Source organism: Primulina eburnea, chromosome 8, assembly GCF_022965805.1.
Source record: "Primulina eburnea isolate SZY01 chromosome 8, ASM2296580v1, whole genome shotgun sequence".
NCBI lineage: Eukaryota > Viridiplantae > Streptophyta > Magnoliopsida > Lamiales > Gesneriaceae > Primulina > Primulina eburnea.
Genome location: NC_133108.1, coordinates 2,444,689 through 2,462,665, shown reverse-complemented (window position 1 = coordinate 2,462,665; position 17,977 = coordinate 2,444,689). Strand labels below are relative to the sequence as shown.

At 35.1% G+C, this 17,977-nt stretch overlaps 2 protein-coding genes and 1 pseudogene across 4 annotated transcripts; 2 read left to right on the top strand and 1 right to left on the bottom strand.

Moving 5' to 3' along the window:
• The first annotated feature begins 1,030 nt into the window (after window positions 1-1,030).
• LOC140838363 (NEP1-interacting protein-like 1) lies at window positions 1,031-3,318 on the top strand. Its single transcript, XM_073204601.1, has 5 exons — window positions 1,031-1,479; window positions 2,016-2,194; window positions 2,326-2,409; window positions 2,589-2,756; window positions 2,962-3,318. The coding sequence occupies exons 1-5, from the start codon at window positions 1,293-1,295 to the stop codon at window positions 3,082-3,084; spliced, it is 741 nt and encodes a 246-aa protein (XP_073060702.1). The 5' UTR covers window positions 1,031-1,292; the 3' UTR covers window positions 3,085-3,318.
• A 524-nt stretch (window positions 3,319-3,842) lies between these two features.
• On the bottom strand, window positions 3,843-9,379 carry LOC140838360 (aspartyl protease family protein 1). 3 transcript variants are annotated; one of them, XM_073204599.1, is made up of 14 exons: window positions 9,048-9,379; window positions 8,680-8,815; window positions 8,203-8,438; window positions 7,462-7,686; window positions 7,223-7,358; window positions 7,076-7,149; window positions 6,900-6,999; window positions 6,754-6,811; window positions 6,167-6,238; window positions 6,011-6,096; window positions 5,569-5,753; window positions 4,923-5,043; window positions 4,640-4,688; window positions 3,843-4,107 (listed from the first exon to the last, which is right to left on the bottom strand). In XM_073204599.1, the coding sequence occupies exons 1-11, from the start codon at window positions 9,344-9,346 to the stop codon at window positions 5,715-5,717; spliced, it is 1,461 nt and encodes a 486-aa protein (XP_073060700.1). In that variant the 5' UTR covers window positions 9,347-9,379; the 3' UTR covers window positions 3,843-4,107; window positions 4,640-4,688; window positions 4,923-5,043; window positions 5,569-5,714. The 3 variants fall into 3 exon arrangements, with proteins under 3 accessions (XP_073060700.1, XP_073060698.1, XP_073060699.1); XM_073204597.1 differs by having other exon boundaries at window positions 5,569-6,096; window positions 9,048-9,361; XM_073204598.1 differs by lacking the exon at window positions 5,569-5,753 and having other exon boundaries at window positions 9,048-9,361.
• Window positions 9,380-10,037: 658 nt separating this feature from the next.
• LOC140838359 (vacuolar protein sorting-associated protein 35A-like) lies at window positions 10,038-17,957 on the top strand (annotated as a pseudogene).
• The last annotated feature ends 20 nt before the right edge of the window (window positions 17,958-17,977 follow it).

Genomic DNA, 17,977 nt, shown 5'->3' with positions numbered 1-17,977 from the left:
CAAAATATAATATAATATATATAATTATTGAAAATGTCCATATTAAATTATTATTACATGGCTGCGACACCTACCGTTTATTAAATGCGAATTTTATTATCTTTGAAGAATTCCTTGTTTTGACCAAAGATGTGGCAGACTCGTACAAGAAATTGTTCCATCTTTACTAAATTCAAACATTTTCAAGTGTAAAAATTTAAAACTAAAAAAACATTTAGCAGATAAATGTTCTTAATATTTTTATGAATTTTATACATAATAATTGTACATAGATTAAAAATTCATTTTATCTGCCACACACACACACACATATACATGTATATACATTTTCCTAGAAAATAAGTTGATATATATATATAGGCAATTAATATGGGATATTAATGTGAAATATATAAAATAATATGAACCGTCTGTTTCCTTTTAGTTTAGTTATTTGTCATCATTAAATATGTCTTCGTGTCAGATCAAAAATATCTTCTATTTATCTATTTCCGAAAGAATTAAATGTGTAATTTTTAAAAATAACTATAATAATTCATATTAATACGTGTGTCCGTATATATATATATATATATATACACACACATGTGATTAATACATGTGTCCGTATTTAAAAAAAATACAAAAATCATTTCATATATTAATGTTACGAAGAGTAGGTCTCTTGTGAGACGGTCTCACGAATCTTTATCTGTGATACGGGTCAACCCTATCGATATTCACAATAAAAAATAATACTATTAGCATAAAAAAATAATACTTTTCATGGATGACCCAAATAAGAAACTCGTCTCATAAAATATTATCTATGAGATCTTTTCACACAAATTTTTATCTTTTGTGAAAAAATTCAGAGTCTATTCGATCATATAAATTATTATTATTTTTTGATTTTTATTATATATATAAATCAGATGGGACTTATTTCGTGAATAATGATATGTTCTCCAAAATGTGTTCCTTAATATTTAAGATTTGGTTTCTTCCACATTAATTACCCATTAATGTGGTCGATCTCAGGACCACATATTTGTTAAAGCAATTGAAGCTCACGAAGGAGATCATATTTAAATTCCACTTGATGAACTTTTTCGTTTTTCAAATAATTTTTTTGATCTGATTAAATCCCGAGTCCCCGACGGGAAGAGGCCACCTTTTTTTTTTTTTTTATAAATAATACTTAATTGTAAAATCAAGAGAACACAATTAATTTAAGGCCGTTTAAAACTTATATTTTTTTTTTGTCTTCCTTTGATCATTCATCTTTGTTGTTTATTATTGTAATCACTATTATGAATGAATCGATGGAGTTTTATGGATACCCACCTCATTCTCGGCCGCCGTCTTCGTTAGCATCAGCTGCAGAATCTTGTTTACTTGGTTCTTTGGTGAATAAGATCAAAGAATTCGTTCGATTTGCTGTTTCTGCCGTCGTTGGGAATGTTTTCTCTGCAGTTTTAACCTTTTTCTTCGCCTTAGGTTAGTGTTTCAGACCTCTCCACGCTTTATTGAGTTATATTGATGATAATTGGTTCTCGGAGAAGTAGCATGCCAAGAACGAAAATTTTCGGCTCGATTCTATGGTTTTTATTTATTTATTGTTTTTATGTGTTTTCTGAGGTGGGTTTGGTGATTCTGGTCTGGGTTTTCCTTGAATCTTGATTATTTTTTCTAACATTTATATATGTGTAAATGTGTTTGGATTCTTGCATTATATTTAAGGTTTAGAAAGTTCTCCCAAGTGGGTCCTCTTAATCCATTAGGGGGAAGCAGGAAAAACAATGTAAAGTATAGAGTTCAAGAAAATCGGTGAAAGAGATTGTAAATTTTCCTGTGTCATGGAAGGAATGCAAAAGAATACCTTTTGTGAATTTTGTCCCAAGATTTAAATGTAGATTTGTGTTTTTGGGGTTTTAAGAATTTTCACAAACTGTGCGACAACAGCTGATGAGGTCTCTGTTTTGGTATGTCTGCTTAAGATTATGGTACTGAAGGAGCTACTTCTTGATCTGCAGTGGGTACGTTATTAGGAGCCATGACTGGAGCACTTATCGGCCAAGAGACGGAGAGTGGATTTGTGAGAGGGGCTTCGGTTGGTGCCATTTCAGGGGCTGTGTTCTCGATCGAGGTCTTTGAATCATCCCTGCTTCTATGGCAGTCCGAAGAATCTGGGATTCAATGTGTCCTATATTTGGTATCATTTCTTGAATGGCTTGATAAATCTTTACAAGCAACACACACCTTGAAAGCTCGAATTAAATGATATTCTTGAAAATTTCAATAAGCTTTCCTCAGGATTTCTTGAATGTAATTTACACTGTACAGATTGACGTGATAGCAAGCCTTCTGAGTGGTAGACTTGTGCGGGAGCAAATTGGTCCAGCTATGCTTAGCGCCGTGCAAAGTCAGGTATTATGCTGCACATTAGCGACCTAGATCGATCACAACTTTCGTCTTTGAATAATAAAAAAAACCATACTTAAGCATCCAATCAATATGAGCTATACCACTTGGCAATTTGATTTGCCATGGTCAGTTTGGAACTAAATCAAGTTTTTTTGCTCTAATCAGTTTCTTTTGTTTATCAGATGCTAGCCATTGAAACAACATTTGAAGAAGCCCCAAACATTTTTGACATGGGCGGGACGAATGGTTTGTTGGAAGAGACCGTCAAAAAGATTCCAAAGATAAGAATTACTGGAGATGACATTGCTGATACTTCTGGGGAGGGAGTCTCTTGTTCGGTTTGCCTTCAGGTATCCGTAATTCTGTTCCCAGTAATCTTCATTCTTTTGCTCTATGTTAAAATATTTCAAATTTTGTTCAAAATGATGATATAAAATGAGGAAAGTCTAACTAGCAGAAGATGTAATACAAAATATGTTTATAGACAAATATCTCTTCAGCAAAATCCCATATCAAATTCAACTGATTTGGAGCTATTCTTTTGAATATATGTAGGATTTTCAAATAGGGGAGATCGTGCGATGTTTGCCCCATTGTCAACACTTGTTTCATCTACCTTGCATCGATACTTGGCTAGTAAGACATGGTTCTTGCCCAATGTGCAGAAGAGACCTGTGATGCTGCTCGCTCTCTGTAAATGGCATGAAACACTTGTATTTTTGTTGTAGAATTTCTCTGTACGGCTTTATGTATGTTGTTTCGAGCAAATACCGGATCTGATGATAACCATTTTGTAAATAAAGTTTTTGACTAATACCGGTTTTCCCATATCCTACTGACATGCGCATCGTTGTTGGTCGAACGTGGTGCTTGTAATTCATCTTTCGTTTGAGTATTCTTTATTTACCCTTATCTTGTGTTCTTGACATCATGTTCGAATCATGGACCGGGTGAGGAAAACAAAACTCGATCGACTGAAGTTTCGAGTTCGTTGAGTTAGTTGATGGAAAGGTCGGAATTTTGTTGAGCAGTATTTGTCTTGCGTTTCTTTTTCTTGACATCTTGGAAGGAGCAAGTTTGAGAGAAAGCTTCTAGACTTGAACGTTTCAAGATATGATTCAAGTGACCCTTTTTTGCTTTCTTGCCTTCAAGCCGAAGCTCAAACTATATCAGAAGAAGTGTCTTACATATATAAATTTTAGTATACCCAACTTAATAACAAATTTTCCTTGAAAATAAATTTTAATACATATCTATACTGCCTTACATATATAAATTTTAGTATACCCAACTTAATAACAAATTATAAAAGAGTATAATTTTAGACGTACAAAATAGCTATTTTTATTACTCCCCTACTCCATAACAATCTTCTCTAATTCCCTTGTTGTCAAAACCGTCTCGAGTAAATATTACAACGAAAATCACGCAAGTAGTATCTACAAATTAGGAACTCATATCCAACCAGACAGAAACTGAATACGAAAATAAGTCCAGGAATATGTTCTTATTTATGATGATGATGATGATTATTGGTGTTTGAATCTGATAAAATATCATTAATTATTAATGGAAATTAAAGTTGTGATGATGAATCTGAAGGAAATGAGTATCGTGAACCAAAGGATTATCTGTTCTTCCCGGCGGGGATCCTGGCCATCCGTGTCTGCTGCATCCACTTGATTCTCTAACGTCCATTTTCTGCATTTATACACATACATGTACATAAACATAAATGTATCATTAAATTTTTCATCCTTTGGTAAATAAACAATGGAGTTGACACTCTGTCATTGCAGCATAAAACGAACATGCATTACTTGAATGCGTGAGTCATCGTGTAAAACGTAGGTGCATGTCCAATTTATAAAGTGGATATTATCCTCAGTGGTTTACTGTGTATTTTAAATTTAAAAATACTCATCTTTTCTGTATTGAAATATACAAAGATAAAACAAAAACTTGTGTGAGATAGTCTCACGAATCATATTTTGTGAGACAGATATCTTATTCGGATCATCCATAAAAAAATAGTACTTTTTATTGTGAATATCGGTAGGGTTGACCTGTCTCACAGATAAAGATTGGTGAGACATTCTTACAAAAAACCTACTCATAAGAGAGCTATTTTTTTCCTTAAAATAATTATAAAAAATAATATTGCATAGAAATTAGAATACACATGCATGTGCACACATATGTACTTGTATGTCTTATTAAGCTAATAGAAAACCTCGTCAGCAATCATGGTGAGAATTCCACAGCTATCAAAATTCAGCGGGCTGCACATCAAAATAACAACAAAATCAAATTTTGTAGTGCAGGCATGCGATTAAATGATGTCATATTAAATCATAAATATGGATGAAATATGTGTATAATACAGAGCTCCATACATGTAAAATATGTAAGTAAAAAAAATTATTAGGGAGAGTGACAGCCTCCATTTCTATAAGTTTGCAACAGATTCAATTCATTCCATTGCTTTACTTTTTCATATAGACGCTCCAACTTACACATGCTCCCTGCATAAGAGGGGATAGTTCAGGAATTGGGTGGGTAGGGAGGATCGGAGGCGACGTGGCTTAGGGCAAACCGGGGCATCATTTTCTCTAGAACAGGCACCACCTCTTGTATCTGCATTTGTATCAACTAGATTATTTTTTACAGAAAAATGATGCATTGATTTGAAAAGATGAATAAGCAGCAAAAAATTTGTATGCACTTGTCCCTGTTATTCTTTTTTGTTTGTGCATTACTATCACATTGAACTGGTAATTAGGAAAGATGACAAATGCCCATATTATGAGTTCAATAAATGGATTACAAATGTGGGAGTTGCGAGTGTAAAAAGCATTTGTATGGCTGAGAATAGTCGTAGGATATATGTCTTGACTAGCGTTAGTTGCCCTATTTTTCATGTGCGCTCCATTTCACTTGGTCCAAGAGATTTGGTTATGTGATCATACATAGTTTTCAAGATTGGATATTTTCTGAACCACTTCTATTCACAAGGCACTAAAAAACACTGTTCTTTAAAAGCACAATCAATGAAATAAAACACGAAAGTTCAATTTCATGAAAGTAAAATTGTTCCCATCTCCAACATATCAAAGCTAACAATTTAATTAATATCAAAATTATGAAATCGATCTTATTTACCTCGAAATGATTCGTTTGGCTCTTGGGTATTAGTATAAACTATACTATGGTCAGCTTTATAATTTCATAAACAGGTTCTCAAAAACCACCCACGTCTCAATCAAAAGAGGAATATAAAGGCCTCCATGCTAGCAAGTACTTGCATTTCAGTAACACCAGGAAGAAAAAATCTGACCAGCACAAAGCTACAATGCACCACAAAGTTGGTACGAATGAGGTGTCAATAAAAATGTGGTTTTATTAGAATTTCTACATCCCTACATTTCTAGAGACCGGTCCGTCGAGAAGCCTGGACTGGATATTAAACGAAAATGACTGTATGTATCAAAAGAGCTTGAATCAGATCAAATGTAATAATATTGTATAATGATGATATGACTAGATTTCGAGCAGTGCTGCTTTGTAGTTCATCAGATTTAGTAGTGTGATTAAGGAAGGTCACCGAGACAGATGGTGGCACGCTGTTATTGTTTACATCTTCAGGTTGAAAAGCATTTGAGTTTTTCGCATCATAACCTGCATGAAGGGCTGAAGGCCAGAATTTAAGTTAAGAAACAAGCAGATAGACATTGGATTGACTAATTTAAGAAAACCTCACAATCAAATTGCTCCCAGCCAAGGACAAGTTTTTCTCGGTCAAAAACAATGCAGTAGCCGGTCATGAAGTTTTCTGCAGATTGTTAGCAAAGTAATCAGCTGTCCTAAACAAATATCAGGGGAGAATTTCACAAACAAAAAAGGCATCCCCACTAACAATTTGTTTTGAGCTCACGAGGAGAGCAGTGAACTTCACAAGAATTAGAAGACGTTGATATACAGTTCATCAATTTCACAAACAAAAAAGGTTAGTAAATGCAATTTATATCAGTCTTGAAGTGATATTTAATATCAAGAAGAGTATAACTGCCATCTCTCTGAACCACTTTCAAAAATTGAATGGTCTGATTCAGCATTTACATTCACAAATATCACGAATGTATTGAATAAAACCTTTTCGTTTTTCACCTAAGAGTTAATAAATTAAATCTCTTTATTTTTCACCTTTCAATCAAGAATATTTCAATATATGAATGAAATTTCCGAAACATGAGCATAATTTACGACTGAATAGCACTTCTGATCTAGTGATATACTGAAAAAGTTAAGGGAAGGCAAAGGATATATAACTTCAACTAGGAAACTTACGCCCAATTATATTAAGTTCTTGACTCTTGACAATAGCCAAGCAGTATACAAGTTCATTCTGCAATCAGAAATAATGTAAAAAACGATGACAAAAATAAGACATGGGACGTCATGAGTAAAACAAGCAACTTGCAATAAGGCCTTACAGGACTTGAGATGACAACTATTGGATCATGAACAATCATCTGTCCTCCCCCATTCATTACAAGGCTCATAATGGGAATCAAACTTGTATTTGTGTCGGGGCTACGAATCATCAAGCAGAAAATCAATAAAAATATGTCAAAAGAAACTTGGAAAACATGCAGCAATTAACTCCGACCTCATTATATAACAGTATTCAAAAGGGAGTCTTGGATCAGGTGGAAGCCGCTTATCTCTTATATATGAATTGAACTACAGAAAGTCAAAGTTCATTAGTTCAAGCCTAAATTAGTTAGTAACTTAAATATTCCATGTAAGTGCTTACGCTGTCTGAAAGCATTGCATATAAAGGATCAACCAGATATGTAAAGGATGTGCCGGAATCAAAAAGTGCCATGAATTTTGAATCAAGGTCATTAGTTCCCACACGAACTTGAGTCACAATAACATTGTAGATAGGACTGAAACAGAGTTTATTAGAAATAAATTAATGATACAATTATGGCTATTGAAGAACATTGGTTGTCGATAAAAACAATATCAAGTGAAAGAAGATTCACTCACTGGAATGTGTTCATACTGAATGGCGTCTCTTCTTGGTCGTGGCTACCCTTATCACCAAAGTTAATCCTCCCTGTCCCATCGTACCCGAAACACAAGGAGAAAGAATCTGATACATAGCCTTCTCTTGACAAGATACTAGGAACTGATATTTTCTCCAAACCTAGACCAAATAGACCATTTGGAGCAGCAATATCCAAAAAGGAGCCAGTTTGGACCTGCCCGCAGCTGACCTATCAAAGTTAGAAACTTACGAGGACTCGTAGCTACGCAAATTACTAGAATTATCTAAAAAATTTCAAGTGTATAAAAACACAGCAACAGTAGTTGAATCAATGCAAGTGGGGTCAACATTTAGTATTGTTTTGGGTATCAGGCCAAAATACTTCAATATATATCGATTCCCTAGATATTCGTTTAGCACATCCGTAATATATGTGCGTTGACAAAATCTCCAATATTATCTAGTGTTCAAAAGTGTATATATTCTTCCAATCTCACAAATTAGAATTTCATATGCAACATGACATACGCATTAAGTCAACGACTCGCAAGACTAGGTGCAGGTGTACACCAGTACTGATGATAGGTCATGATCCGATGGCATTTTTAAAAGTCGGTGGGTACGAGTAGAGTCAAGAGCCGCAAAGTTTATTACTTGCAAGACGTTTGACCATGAATAAGACTCCAATGGAAGTTCTCAAAACAGTAGGACAATAGCATATTTAGCAGGCATCAACTTACCCAAATGTTACAGACACCTTTACGAAGTCCACATCATTTTCTAATGTCCTTAGGTGAAGGACATCTTCAACCAGAATTCCAGAAGTCGAAGTTTCGGATGACACATATGACACATGGTATTGGCAATTGTTAGAGGTACCACTGCAGCTGTCATGATTGGAACATAGGTCATTGCTACAAGTTACATTTTGGCTTGTAGTCGACCCATCTGGATCGTATATGCTTAGCTCAAAATCCTACAACGGCGAGGCAAATAAGTTTAGATTTACCACTAGATCCCATGAACTTGCGTGACATCTTCAAGAACACCTGAGTTAGACGGAGTACAAGCGATACAAATAACATTACATATAATCAACACACCTCCACTGACTAAAGTTTTGCTGAAACAACCATCTTCCACGCACGCACAAAAGCAAAAGGCATAAAGGTGACATTTAGAAAAGATAATCAACTGAATCAGGGAAGGGAACATACAGAACTATAAGGCGAATCATCTGTAGATGCACATTTCATACAGTTGCAGGGAACCCAGAATAAATCACTCCCTGTATCAAGGGCCACAAGAAATCTCATACCAGGCGTCCCAACCGTCACTGTTGTATAATGCAAACTGCAGCAATCTCCACAGACAAATCAAAAAAAATATAATCAACCAATTCACTCTAAAATAATCTTGTAAGAAGTAGGACCAGGACTCAACTAACACTGAAAATAGAATAACGCATCTAACACAAAATAAGCTCATGTCATCAAATTTTTGCAAGAAAAGAAATGTACAGTTTACTCAATGAATGATAGCCATCATAAAGTTGCATGTTACGAAGTGTACAACAGATGCTTACAATCCTAAAGAGCTGATTCGCAAAGTAGAGTTGCCATCAGAGAAAGTGAGAGCGCCATCCGAATTAGACAATCTCCTCCCATGCAACACGCGATCATGACTTACTAAAAGCGCATAGTATTCCACACTACCCTTTCCCGGCCACTTATCCGCATGATAACCGGAACCTGTCCGTCGAGACCACTCCTTGACATGATCGGAAAATCGGTGGTGCATTTCCAGCGTGAAAATCCGAGCTGCGGAGAACTGAAACAGCCATAAAAGCAAAATTGATGGCGGTAATGTAGATCGCGGATACATCTAAGTGAAGAAGGTTAGGTTCCGATCCGTTTGTAGAGAGGGAAGAGCCGGTGGCGGTTGGAAGCCAGTTGGAAGTTGAAAAAAATGACTACATTTTCCCACCATCATAAAATTTTATACAACTCCAAACATCTTTTTTTTTTTTTTTTTTTTTTTTTTTTTTTTTTTTCTAATGCCCATTTATAGTCCCATATTGAATTAATTGGTCCATCCTCATGATTTCATGTGGTATTTTCTTAACCTAATCACTCGTAAATAGACAAATATATCACAAAAACTCTCGTGACATAATCTTATATATAAATTTTTATGATATTCGATTAATGAAAAATCATTATTTTTTATGTCAAAAATATTAATTTTTTTCTAAATATAAATCGGATGAATTATAGTCTCACACAAGACTTACTATTAAGATATTTATTCGTACACTATATAATAATCGAGTAGCTTTTTTAGTCTATTTGTTGTATGACTAATTACGAATGTAGCATAATCATATTTAATGCTTTTAAAAAATTACATTGATTAATTATAACTTGAATTCATTTTCTATATAAGATCTTTTTAAATTTATGCTTTCTGAAAATAAAATAATTATTGAAAACATAATATTCGAAGTTTAAAATAAAAGTATCCAACAAATACAGCCGTGCTCTTTCCCGAAATGATAAAAGGATAAATTTTATTTTCTCAAAATATTTCGCGAAAAATCCCCCAAAAAAATAATTTTCGAAGCTAAAAATCAACTATGGGAGCACATTAGAACGGCTGATGTGAAAAAGCCCACAACTTCGATCGACTTTTCGGAGTAATTGTAAACATTTCTGGAAATATACGCCAATTATAACTTCGAAAGCCTCTGAAATCAGAGATGATGATTGCAGACGGAGTTGGAGATGAAGAAAAATGGCTAAATGCTGGGATCGCTGGCATTCAGCAGAATGCTTTCTACATGCATCGCGCTCTTGTACGTATAACAATCGCGTGTAATAAGATATTTGTCTCCTATGTGTATCGGCGTGCGCTCGTGTCGATGTTTTTTGCGGTTTTGATAAACCCTAATGCTATTATTTCATTTGGGTTCTTTGAATTGTAGGATTCAAACAATTTGAAGGATGCTCTCAAGTATTCAGCCCAGATGCTGTCCGAGCTTCGTACTTCTAGACTTTCCCCTCACAAGTACTACGAGCTTTGTATGTGAACGGAGCATGGACTTTCTAAAGTCGTTTGACTTTGCTTTGATTTTTGTGTGTGTGTGTTTTTTTGGGGTGATCCTAAATATTTTGATATATATCATGATTAGATATGAGGGCATTTGATGAATTGAGGAAATTAGAGGTCTTCTTCAAGGAGGAGACTTGTCGCGGCTGCTCAATGGTTGAGCTGTATGAGCTCGTCCAGCACGCTGGCAACATTTTGCCTAGACTGTAAGGATTTTTCCAGTGTTATACATCTTCTGGATCTTGTATTCTGTTCAGAATTTGCTTCTGGATGCGATGAGATTGCTTATTAATCAGAAGCTAAAACATGTTCATTGAGGAAGAAGAACAGATTGCATTTATTTTGCTAGTGACGCTTCAATCTTCATTACTTTTGTTTCCATTTGTTAGTCTGTGTTTGTTCCTCATCTCTGAAGTTCCCAACAAGAGGTAATATCAATTGTTTTGCTGCTGAAGATTTTCTCCGATCTTGTGCATGCGTTATGTAATCTATGTCCAACCAGTTAATTGGCATATTTTTGTGACAACACATTTGCAAATTTGCTCACCCCTGGCATGGGAATCCTGAAGTTTTGGTGTCTGTTTCTTATCTTTGAAAGTAGTTAGGTTGTTTCCTCTACTTGAACTATTGATCACCTGGTCACAATGAAGCAGCATTTATGTTTCTCCGAGACTTGCCCTCTATGAAAAATATGTTGAGGTGATGCAATCGGTCCTTGTACTTATGGCCATTTTCTGTTCATAGGTACTTGCTCTGTACTGTGGGTTCTGTTTACATAAAATCCAAAGAAGCTCCTGCTAAGGATATTCTCAAAGATCTTGTAGAAATGTGCCGCGGTGTCCAGAACCCTGTCCGTGGGCTCTTTCTTAGGAGTTATCTCTCTCAAGTCAGTAAAGACAAATTACCTGATATTGGTTCTGAATATGAAGGGTAATAGTACGATGTATTACTACGCTCTTGCTTCTTTATGAACGTTGTTTGAGTATTAATAGTATAAGATCAATAAAGAAATGCTACACCATGGACATCTAGATTTCATCAGTAGATTTCTCATCAACTGCTGTTGATGGCATTCTATCCCCACCTTGAGGTTTTTTTCCTGTTAAGACTAGATGAATGCCAAACTAAGTTACTGTACAAGATACAAAAGTGTTTCGGACACTCAAAGTGCAAAAGTTGATATCATTCTATTTCCTTGCATGGTGACATATTCCACTTAAAATTCTGTTTTTAATTATGATTTGCTTTCATCTAGGTTAATATATTGCTTGATATGTGTATTTTTGCTGCAATTTTAGGCGTCAACATTTCCGCTAGTCAAGCTATGTAAGAAGTGAGGGGAAAGCTCGGTACCTTTATTGTAACTTCTTGTCAGTTGGTTTATGAGTATGCATGCATGTATGTAGATGCTATCTATGCATGTATATAGATGCTATCTTTCTCCCACATTTTATATTCACACCCATACATAAGTATATGTGTTTGTATTTTTTCCAATATACATATCACATGATGTGATCATTCTTATGAATTCCAAAGTTGTCTATTATCTTCTACAGAGATTCTGATACAGTTATTGATGCTGTTGAATTTGTTCTCCTAAATTTCACGGAAATGAACAAACTTTGGGTCCGAATGCAGTATCAGGTAAGAAAAAAGAAATAACAAACTGTAGTAGCTGTGCAGTTTATTTGACATACATGTTGCACGCCATGAAGATAAAAACTGAATGCATGCTTTATGTTCGTTCATGTGCAATTTTTTTAATGAATTTGCTATAATTTTCTAATTTGTCTTGCCATTGTCCCTTTCAATTTCCAGGGACCAACTCGGGAAATGGAGAAGCGGGAAAAAGAAAGGAGTGAGCTTCGTGATCTTGTAAAAACTAGCTGTCATTTGTTATGTTTCTTGAATCGTTGTTTGGGTTTAACTTGTAGAATATTGAATCTGTTTCTCTCATTTTGATTAGGTCGGTAAAAACCTTCATGTTCTCGGGCAGATTGAGGGTGTTGACCTTCACATGTCTAAAGAAACTGTGCTTCCCAAAGTTTTGGAACAAGTAATCCATGGACTTGGATCAAAACATTTGTTTCCATTTCTCTGAAAGTAATATAATGGATACACCTCTGTCGTGCTTTCAGGTTGTCAACTGCAAAGACGAGCTTGCCCAATACTACTTGATGGATTGCATAATTCAAGTATTTCCCGATGAATACCATTTGCAGACCCTTGAAACTCTACTGAATGCTTGCCCTCAGCTTCAGGTTGATGCATTCTTCTGCACTATCAAATGAACGCTATAATTCTTCAAGTTATGAATCCATGAACTGAGTTTTCTATTTCTATTTTTTCATGTCACAAGTCATGCTGAGTTTACGCTCCTTCTTGATTGCCTTTTCTCAGTCCTCTGTTGATGTAAAAACAGTTCTCGCTCGGCTAATGGAATGACTTTCAAATTATGCTGCTTCTGGTGTTGAAGTAAGTAACCTAGAGAACTTCATTTAATTCAGTGCGAGGTATGGTCCTAAGAAATTCTTGCTGCAGGTTTTGCCGGAACTTTTTCAAGTAGAAGCTTTTGCCAAGTTGAACAATTCTATAGACAAGGTATCCCTGCGAGGTTTCCTTTCAGAAAATTTTAAGATCTATTGGAATATGTTCTGAATATTATAAAAATTCTTACTTTGGTTGTCTTTGTGAGCATACTAGGACTGATAATGACTTAGAAAAGTTAATTCACAAGATTGGTCAAGATATGTCGTACAAATATTATTATGGGTAATCGGATATACTGAGGTTTACCTCTGTCAGAAAACACATTGGTGAGATTAGCCCTTGAAATTATTACAGTGATAGATGCAGCCAATCATTTTCATTTGTCTCGATCCATTATTTTCTGCTTACATGTGTTTTGAGTCATGTAAGCATTTGTGCTCCTGTGGGCAGCAGAAACCACACTTTTTTGCTTTAACTTCTGCTTGGTTTAGCTTGATGCAATATAATGTTCAAAAATCATCACGATGAGTACTTCTAATCATGATACATGTCTTACTTCATTATTCTTTTTTCACACTTCTTTGATCTTGCTTTTGAACAAGCATTCCGCTATTAATTGATTCACTAGGACAAAATTTATGGCTGATTGTTTCCCTGCACACTCAAAGTTTAAAATTGGCTCTTGAATGCAGGTGATAGCAGCACACGATAATATGCCTATTGTTGGAGTAGTAACTTTGTATGCCTCTCTGTTGACGTTTACTCTACAAGTACATCCTGATCGGCTTGATTATGTTGACCAAATTCTTGTAAGTTAATTTTAATCTCACATCAGCTATCTTCTACAATTATTATTACTGAGTTATTTCTATTTCTTTCTCGGCACTTGCCTTACCCTTTTTATTTTTCCTATTGATGCCCCTTTTTATTGGCCTCATCATTTTATTATTTAATTTAATTTTATTAAATGATACTAGATAGCCTTAGCATAAGCATTGTTTTTTGTAATTACATACAGTGGATTTACAAGGAGTCATGTGCATCACGACATCTCTATTTTTTTTATCATGCAAATTGCCTGTTCTCGGACGCTTGCACAGCCAAAAAAACATACGGTAGGAAACTGATTCTATCATATACGTAGAAAAGTAAAAGACATAAAAGAGTGAGAAACAAAGCAAACAGCTCTATGAGAATAATGAATTAAGACCTGATATTCTGCCACCAAGTGCTATGAGAAGTCAGTGAATTATTGGTGAATATGGGACAGTTTTCTCCACTGAGTCAATGGGAGAAGATATTATTCTTCTTCTCTGTAAAAAGCAGTTATGCTTTTCATTTTTTCCCTATAGAATCCTTCATGAGTTTTCAGTTGTTTTAAACGTGAGACTTATGCAGGAATTAGACATTTGATTTGTTTGTATTTTAAGATTACAGACTGGTCCTTGCCATCTTCTTGCAGGGAGCATGTATACAGAAACTTTCAGGAAAAGAAAGGCTTGATGACAGCAAAGCGACAAAACTGATCATTGCTCTTCTAAGTGCTCCCCTCGAGAAATATAAAGATATTGATACTGTGTTGAAGCTGTCAAATTATCCTCTTGTCATAGAATTTTTAAATGGTCAAACAAATAAAGAGATGGCCAATGTAATTGTTCAAAACATAATGAAAAACAGGACCTGCATTTCAACTGCTGAGAAGGTATGTATTTCCCCGATTAACTTTAAGTTAACTGATGTTTGACTCCCTTTTGACTTGGAGTTATTGTTCTTATAGGTAGATGCATTGTTTGAATTGATAAAGGGGCTCATCAGAGATTTGAATGATCTTCATGATGAGGTGACATGGAGTTCTCTTATCATATCATGTAGCTTTTAATTGAATTTGTTTTAGGTTTATTTTTTTCCACTGATTTTACCCTTGCTTGCACCATTGGTAAAGACCCAGGAAACCAATTGCCCCTCCACTGGGTGCATTATCTATTTAAGTTGTTGAAACACAGTTTACTCTTGGATGTCAAAATCCTCTTTATGTTCTGAAATTTTTGGTTTACCATGTTATCTTCAGCTCTATGAGGACTTCAAAGAGGAGCAGAGTTTTGTTGCACGTCTTATCCAAATGATGCACAGTGATGATCCAGAGGAGATGTTCAAGGTGATCTTTACTTTTATGCTTCAAATTGATATATGCTCCGATTTTATGTTTCCAATGGCAGTAAAACTTCTACTTTTTATATCCTTGGACCTTGTGCACCACCCAAGTTAAGGCGAGCCAAAATTCTAACATCCAAGTGACTCCCTGGTGGTTATGACGAGTGAAAAAAAATTACCTCTACTACACTTGTACACCTGAAAGTTCGCTACAGTAAATATAATCGATATGATAAGGAAATAAGAATAAATATACATTTTTATTTGATGTGTGGACTAACTAAGCATTTTAATAAAAACTTATATACCAAAGCACATAATAAATTATCCTGCATTATAAACTTTTTATGTTAATTTTTTTTATTCATTTTCATTGTCGATCATTTCACACCAGTATCACCTTAAATATGCTCCGTACCTATTTTGGGATGACTTAGTTGCAGTGTTGAACAGGTCATGTTCTCTGGATATAATGGCATTTCTCACCTGATGATTAAAATACTCCTCTTTGTTGTGTGACAAGAACACTTCTTGTAGATTAGTTGATATGATGTAATTCGATAAGCTATGCGATATTTTCATTTGTGTTGGATGCTCCACGTCTTTTTACTGCAATTTGATTGATGCACCTCTTCTTTAAATGCAAAGTTGTTTCTTTTAACAACTTTTGTTGTTTCTGTATTGTCATTAACCTTCATGAATTATCCTACCTAAAGTGACCTATTCTACTGTATCTGCCTATTTGCATTTGAGTTGCAGTTCAAATGTTTTATGGTTCAGAAAATGGTTGTGTGTTTATATAGTTGGGAAAATTGTTTTATCTACTGTGTCTGCTTCATTTTGGTTATATTCGAATTTTTATTGTCCCCAGATCATCTGTACCGTGAAGAAGCATATTTTGACAGGAGGAGCAAAGAGACTGCCATTTAGTGTCCCTCCACTTATATTTATTACCTTAAAGGTATACATCAAAATTTCATGTATTTAATCAGTTCATACTTTACTTGTGATCCTTTTAACACGAATATGATAAGGAATTTGGAGGCTGTTATGGATTATATGGCCTAGGATTGGTGTGTGCAATGGTATAACTACACAGATTATGACTGCATCTGTTTGACGTTCGTTACACGTTATGTTCTAACTCCATGGAATGTGCTGGAGTTTGAAAACTCATAATGTTGATTCTCTTCTTCTGCATGGAAAATACACAGTATCCTTGAAATTGTGCATACAAATCAGTGCATTTTCAACCTCGTGGGAGGTTACAATGTGGCGTAGAACAATACCTCACAAAGCTAAACTAAATTTATCTACTCCTGCATAAACAATCAGATTAATTTTTATGAACAAGAATGTAATTTAACCTATCAAAAGGCTCTACAAAATGCAAACTCTAAACGTAGGAGTAATGATTATTATTCGATAAAAGATAATCTACGTCATGGATACTCAAACCTTAGTTATCTGATGTCTGCCTGAGTTACCTTTAGTTTACCCGCAGTTGATAAGGCAATTGGAAAATCATGATGACAGTGTATCCAAGGAAGATTACTCTGGCTACGGCAAAAAAATTATTTCAGATAGTGGCAGAGGTATGTTAGTTGAATAAGGCTGTAGATTAAACTGCTGTTGGTTTGTTTAGCTATCAGCAAAATCTTCGTGCACTGTTTTTATATTAGACTCGTACTTACTTTGTTTTATAGTTGGGGATAACTAAACCTTCTGAGATTATTATTCCAAAAATCTTTTCACCCCATGTATTTATTTTTTGTTCTTCAGCTACACTAGTCTGAAGTGATCTTCTCTGTATGCAAAGTGAAAATTTCCCTTCATTTTTGCAGTTTCTATCTTAGCACAATCTTATCATCTATAGCAAGGGCACAATCTTCTAAGTTTTGTTCGTCATTTTCTGAAAATGTTGTTTAACCCCCCAAATTTACGTATGATTTTTCTAAAATTATATTTCCTGAGCAGAAATAAAAATCTGTCTCATCACCGCATGTTCCATGGCTTGAGAGTGGCTTCTCAATTTCGTGTAGGGCCTTTGCTTGCTTGAAACGTGCTCAGAGAATTGCCAATGCTGCACAACAAATGTCCAGTGCAACTAGAGGGAGCAGCGGATCAATTTTACTCTATATAGAAATATTAAACAAGTAACAAATATTACTCATGCTTTCCTTCTTTACACGCTGTTGGCCTTTGTTTTTTTCAGAAATATTGATTGGTTTTTATTTCCTTTTCAGGTATCTCTACTTCTACGAGAAGGGGGTGTCGCAGATCACCGCTGATTTAATTCAGGGCTTGATTGACCTAATCACAAGTACAACAGGTGGTGAAAACACAACACCTGATCCAGCAGCAGATACTTTTTTTGCCAGTACTGTAAGGTATATTCAATTTCAGAAGAACAAAGGCAGTGCAGTGGCAGAGAAATACGAGCATATCAAGGTTTAATCATCTCAACAGATTTTTTACCGATGGAGAATTGGAAGACTCTTGCCTGTTGATTTCGGTTCGGACCCGTTTCACTCCAAGAGTGCTGTTTGATTCGGTTTCGGGACTAGCCCCGTCCTGAAACCTGCTCGATTTTTTATAGTGATTGCTATCAAATTTGTGGATAGGTGTATAACTCTATTCAGAATGATTAAAAGAATTACACGATGTGTCTGTATTTTTACGACAGAAAGCATTGTTTCTTAGATGTAAATATTGAAGGACAGATGTTGCAGAACGGCTTAAACTCGTTGTTGATATTTGAGG